This window comes from Caenorhabditis briggsae, assembly GCF_000004555.2.
Source record: "Caenorhabditis briggsae complete genome, chrI, whole genome shotgun sequence".
Classification (NCBI taxonomy): Eukaryota; Metazoa; Nematoda; class Chromadorea; order Rhabditida; family Rhabditidae; genus Caenorhabditis; species Caenorhabditis briggsae.
The window spans coordinates 12,153,629-12,159,399 of NC_013489.2; the positions used below are offsets into that span (position 1 = coordinate 12,153,629).

Consider the following 5,771-nt stretch of genomic DNA (forward strand, 5'->3'; position numbering starts at 1 on the left):
CGGCCCGCGGGCCGGTCATTCCACAAGTTTTGAAAATTAAAAAAAAACACAAAACACAAAACACATACCCTTATGTGATTTCTTTTCGAATTGTATTGAGAGCTCAAAATTTGGCTCAAAATGACAAAATTTTTGCTACCGGGCCGGCCCGGAATTTTACAAGTATGGAGGATCGCATATGGATCGGGTCCTTTATGCGCATCATCGCCCAGGACCTGTGCAGCCGTACTCGAACCCCCGTCTCGCGGGTAAAAGTCAGGTGCGCTAGCCACTACACCACAGGACGACCAAACGAGGAAAGGTGAGGTTGGCGTACAGGTACGCGGGCTTCCTCATCCCTTGTCGTCTGCCGACAGTGTTAAAAAAGCAACGGGTTCTATACGCATAGTATTGTTCTAGATGGCAGTGCAGAGCGTGGCGCAGGAGCTAAAGCTCTTGTTTTTAAATATGCCATCTCGCAAGTTCGATTTCTTTGGGTGTCAAATTCTTTTTTATTCTTTTTATAAGCATTTATAACCATTTTAAACTATGTATATATAGATTTTTTGCATTTCCCCGCTGATCTAGGTTTCATAAATCGCAAAAATAGCCACTTACCTCTCTTCCAATCCAAAATACACAAGAACTTTCGAGAAAACTCCGGCCATTTTTGCTGTATAGAGTCTGGAAATCAGTATTGCTTTAATCAGAAAAAATAGAAAAAAAACAAGTGCTATTGATTGGTAAAATGAGGTAAAACGAGGTAGGAGATGTGCTGGGTATGCAGAATGACCGTTTTCCACCTCCGATCGTCGTTCCACCTCCCATCTGCTCCATTCTCTGCGTCTCTCTGTCTTCCAATACTATTTCTCCTAATCTGGCTATTATTTTATCTACATGAGCAGATGACGTCTTCAGAAGGGTCAAAGGGGGCAAGGACCGCTAATTATAGTGTCATATTGTCTTCAAAAAAGGACAGAGTATTAGCTACTCAATTTTCGGCACGCCAGGGCACAGAGGGGCACAGAATCCGCATCCAAACGGCACCGTGCCGCGTTGAAAGTGCCCTTGGAACACCGCACCCTAGCAAGCATGTGGCGTGCCGCTACCGTGCCGCTGCCGTGCCCTTTCTTGAACCACCTGCGCATATCGTCTCTATCCATAGTTTCGAAAATGTTGCGAAAATAGCTTGTCATTCATTTTCATAAATTTTTGTACTTTTCACCGTTTTATGGCATTTGGTTTTGTTTTTCTAGGCTTTCAGGTGGAAAATCATGAAATATATTTCTGTTTAGTTTTCAGACATTGGCTGTACCAGATGTCCCGTTGGAAGAGACACCGAAGGAAAATAGGTGAGTTGAGAGATGTTAGGTGAGTTGAAAATAGGTGAGTTGAGAGATGAATAATGATGTCGGAAATCTTTTCAGTTATAAAAGACGAGAAGGGAAGTCGTCAAACCGTGGGGGATACTGAAGAAGAAGAAGATATTTTACGACCAGCAACGATGAATATTCCAAATTAAATATGTAAGTGGGCGAGATGTGAAAAACTGAACTATTTTGAAATGACAGTTTTCAAAAAAAATGTTCGAAAGGTTAATGTTAATCCCTATGTTTTACAGTTCCGCTGATCTTCGGTGAAAAGGTGCCAGACAACTTCCGATAGATTTTCGGGAAGACAATTCGTCCAAAGAAATGTGAGTTTTCATCCAATTAGTTATGTAAATAATCTTTAAAGTTCTTTCAGAAACACCCTGCCAAGCCCAACGCCAATAAAGCTGGAGAAGAGGAGTAGGAAAGGTACTTTCATCGAAATTGGACATCTTCGACACAATCTTCTCTACAGATTTAAATGATCGTTTTTTCTTTTTTTTTTTACTCTTTTTTTGAATTTCTAATCGAATAAACTGTTAAATTTAAAGAAAATATTGAAATTAATTGAGCCAATTTTGGGGAAAGAATTTCAAATAACGGCACACATGAGAACGGATACGGCACGGCAACGGCATGCAAAATGCATGCGTGCCCCGACTTCCCCGATTACCGCGTTGCAGCGGCACCGGTGCCCCAAGTAGCGGCACATGTGCCAAAAATTTGCTGAGTAGTGCCATAATAATTAGGAGAGGATTAGCGTCCTCGGCCTACGGCCGACTCCGCAAGGCGCGGAATTACGCTGTGCCGCGCAATTAGGTGGAATCAGATGCAGGGCCTTCGGCCCTGGCTCAGTGGAATCAGTTGATCCAGGGTTCAGGGCCTTTGGCCCTGTAACATGAGAAGTTTCAAATCGAGAGGAATTAGTGGCAAAATTTTCGAAAGATTTTTCACGATAATTTACTTTTGACAAAAATTTTAGCCAATTTTTCCCAAGTTTTTGTGGTTTATGACCTATATCTCAAGAACCCAGCGTACCTGGAAAAAATCTGAAGACAAAAAATGAAATTAGGGATCTTCTTTTATGGGGAGGCAAACAATTAGATAGATCCATTCAGTGGTTTTCGCGTACCAAGAGGTGGAAGCTGGACCATCGGAAATTCGAGCATTTCACTCATAACCTTTTAAACTTTTTCATTTTCAAACAAATTAAGTCATAGTTTTTTTTTCAACATACCTATCAGAATTACGGATCGAATGGGAAAGCCGGATTTTTTATTTAGGTCCTAGTTTGGCAGAAAAAACGGAAAACGTGGAAAAAGAACCGGATCCACTCGTACGTTTTTAATCATAACTTGGTTCAGCCGGTTCAAATTTTGACGATTTTTGGTAACCGGATAGCCATAGAGATTTTCTATCGATAGAAAAAAGAATCAGCCAAAACGGACCGGAACTGACCTAGTTAGGATTATTTTGAAAAAAGTTTTATAAAATGTCGAAAATGGGGGTGGGGAACGTGATACCTAGGAAGAAGGTGGCGGATGGGAAAGGTCCCAAAAACAGGGATAAAAATGCACAGTAATACATTTCATGTGATTTCTAAAACAATATGGGTATTTTGATGTGCAAAAAATGTGAAAAGGAAGAAAATGAGTACACTACTGTAATAAAATTTAAAAGAATTTCGAAAACTTTGAATTCCGTTTTCCCCAAAGTTCGGACGATTTGAATGATCGTTGTATTTGGTTTGCATATCAGTGAACATTCAAAAATTCTGCGGAGAACTTTTCCAGACGAAATGTATCATTTATGAAATTAAAAATCCAAAAAAAATCCTAAATATCAATACGAATGCTGAGACTTTTTGAACAATCCGGCAATCCTGGACTTCAATGATGGTTTGTCCTTCTTCTCGGTTTCTTCAACAACTGGAACAAAGCATACTGGAAGCTTCTTGTAGCTGAGTTCGGATGGATAGGAAGTGACTTCAAGTGGAACATCTGGAATGTTCTCGGAGCGATGAATGGTATCCAATGGTCCATCGTAATGCTCGGAAACTGGAAAGTCGAGAAGAGATGGTGACTTTTTGAAAAATACTGCAAGAGATGTCAAGAAGAAATTAACTAACAACTTGTTTACCATATTATCAAAAATATTTTATCAGTTGATCACTTTTTGATATCTCTTACAGGAATCGAGATATTAGGGCTCGAAGTATGGTAGTTTTTTTTGCGATTTTTCTTCTCACGGTCTTCAAAATCTTCTAGAATCCCAAGAAAATCATTCAAATTTGCCATCCTATTATAATTTCAAACCTAGGTGGGACATATCAGGCTACTGTAGATGCGGGCGAGAGAGTGACGCGTAAAGAGACGCAGACAGCTAGAATTTCCAGGTGGGGCAAAGGGGTAGGTGGGAAACCAGGTGGGTCCCCCATCCACCTGGAAATGGGCGTATAAAAGGGTCCAAAGATTCTATTGGAGTATTCATCCCTGATATCCACAACAATCGTAAAGATGTTTGTTTTTTTTGGATGGTTCGCTGGATTCGGAGCTACTGGAGCAAATTCTGAAACGGATTCTGAAGAAATGTAAGTTAAAAAAAAATTTTTATTCACGTTTTTAAGAACTGTCAGAATTTTTGAAAAATTTCAGAAAAATGAGTTTTAGAATTTCCAGAGAACAAAAGAAGGAGGAGACTTCTGATGACGTGTCTTCTGGAGACATCCTCTCGGATTCAGATGAAAGTTTTGAGATGGTCCAAGAGTTGGAGATCCAGGAGGTTCCAGAAATTTCTTCTGGAGAAGAATCTGGAGAAGAAGAGGAGGAAGAAGAAGAGAGGTTAGTTATTGGAAGATTCCCAAAAATTAGAAGTTTACGAAAATTCCATGTAGATTTTTTAAATTTCGAAATTTTCTGAAATTCCAAAAATAAAAAGTATTTAAAAATCTCGAAAAATGGAAATCTCAAAAAATCAGGAAAATTTCGAAACTTTAGAAATCTTAAAAATTCAAAATTTTAGAAAATCCCAACGATTCAAAATTTCCAGAAATCCTAAAAATTGAAAAATCCCAAAAGTCAGCATTTTAAAAAATTCCAATAATTTGAAAATTTCGAAAATCCTGAAAAATTCGACAATTGCCAGAAATTTCCAAAATTTTCGAAATTTTCGAAAATTCCAAAAATTGAAAACTACAAAAATCAGAAAACTTGAAATTTTCAAGAAAAAAAATCAAAAATCATGAAAAATCTTAAAAATCAATAATTTTCAGAGAAGCAGAAGAAAAAGAAAATGAGACTGATCACTGTGATATGATTGCTCAGCTCAGAATTGGTTCAAAAATGATATCGTCGATCTTCAGGAACAAGTTTTCCAAACACAATATGAAGAGATTGCTGCGATAATTTTTGAGGAATGGAATCCTGAAGAGTAAGTCAAATTTGCCTTTCTCGAACAATTTTTAGAAACACATTGTTGGCCAAAAATGTTAATTTTGTTTCAATTTTTTTGTCGAAACGTTTTTGTCAATGTTGTGGGATTTTTTTTAAATTTCGAATTTTTGGGATTTTTTGAAGCTTCGGATTTTCGGGATTTGTAGTTTTGGGGATTTTTAAAAACTTTGAATTTTTAGGATTCCTTTTATTTTTGAATTTTTGATATTTTAAAGGTGGGGGGACATGATAAAAACAATTTTCTCGAAATTCCGTTCAAAGAGGCCCCTCGAGGAGTTGAACTTGTGATGGCGATGATTGAGGGTGCGGCGCCGCTACCGACTGAGCCACGCGGGCAAAGAGAAAGCGGTCGCCCGATTGCATACATAAAGGCGAGGACGACAGCTGTACGCAGAATGACATTAAGCGTTGTACACCGTCACGGTAGAATGCATACTCTAGCTACAAAAAAAACTACGAAAAATCTCCTGTCCCCCCACCTTTAAATGAACTTTTTAAAAATTCAGGTTTTAAGATTTTTGAAAATCTCGAAATTTTAAAGAGGGGCTCCGACCAAAAATTTGTATTGCCTTAAAATGTTTCAAAAAATATGTATTTTCCTAATATTGTTGCGAAAAAATTCAAAAAAAATCCTAAATCCCCGAAAAACTGCGTTGAAAAAAAAATAGGATTTGAATTCCCGCGCAGAGAGAAACCTAGGCCACGGCATCATAACGCCTTTCTTACATGGAAATTTTTCGGGATGTTTTTGGAGTACATGTCCGCCGGACACACAAACAACTTCCATACCGAATCTCAATCTCAATTTGCGATGCTTGACAACGACAGAAGTGTTCTGGAGAATCATCACGTTTCGAGTTGTTTCCGTTTGATGAAAGAAGACGACAAGAATATTCTGACCCATTTGACAAGAGATGAATACAAGGAATTGAGGAATATGGTCATTGAGATTGCGTTGGCAACTGATATG

General features: G+C 38.4%; 1 protein-coding gene across 1 annotated transcript in view; it reads right to left on the bottom strand.

The window, feature by feature from the left end:
* CBG26623 overlaps window positions 1-647 on the bottom strand; it is a gene marked incomplete at both ends in the record, with an annotated part of 3,966 nt that extends 3,319 nt beyond the window's left edge. The window contains one exon of the mRNA XM_045241328.1: window positions 598-647. Within this exon, the coding sequence (XP_045100331.1) occupies window positions 598-647 (50 nt within the window). The remainder of the gene's footprint in view (window positions 1-597) is intronic.
* Between the last annotated feature and the right edge of the window lie 5,124 nt (window positions 648-5,771).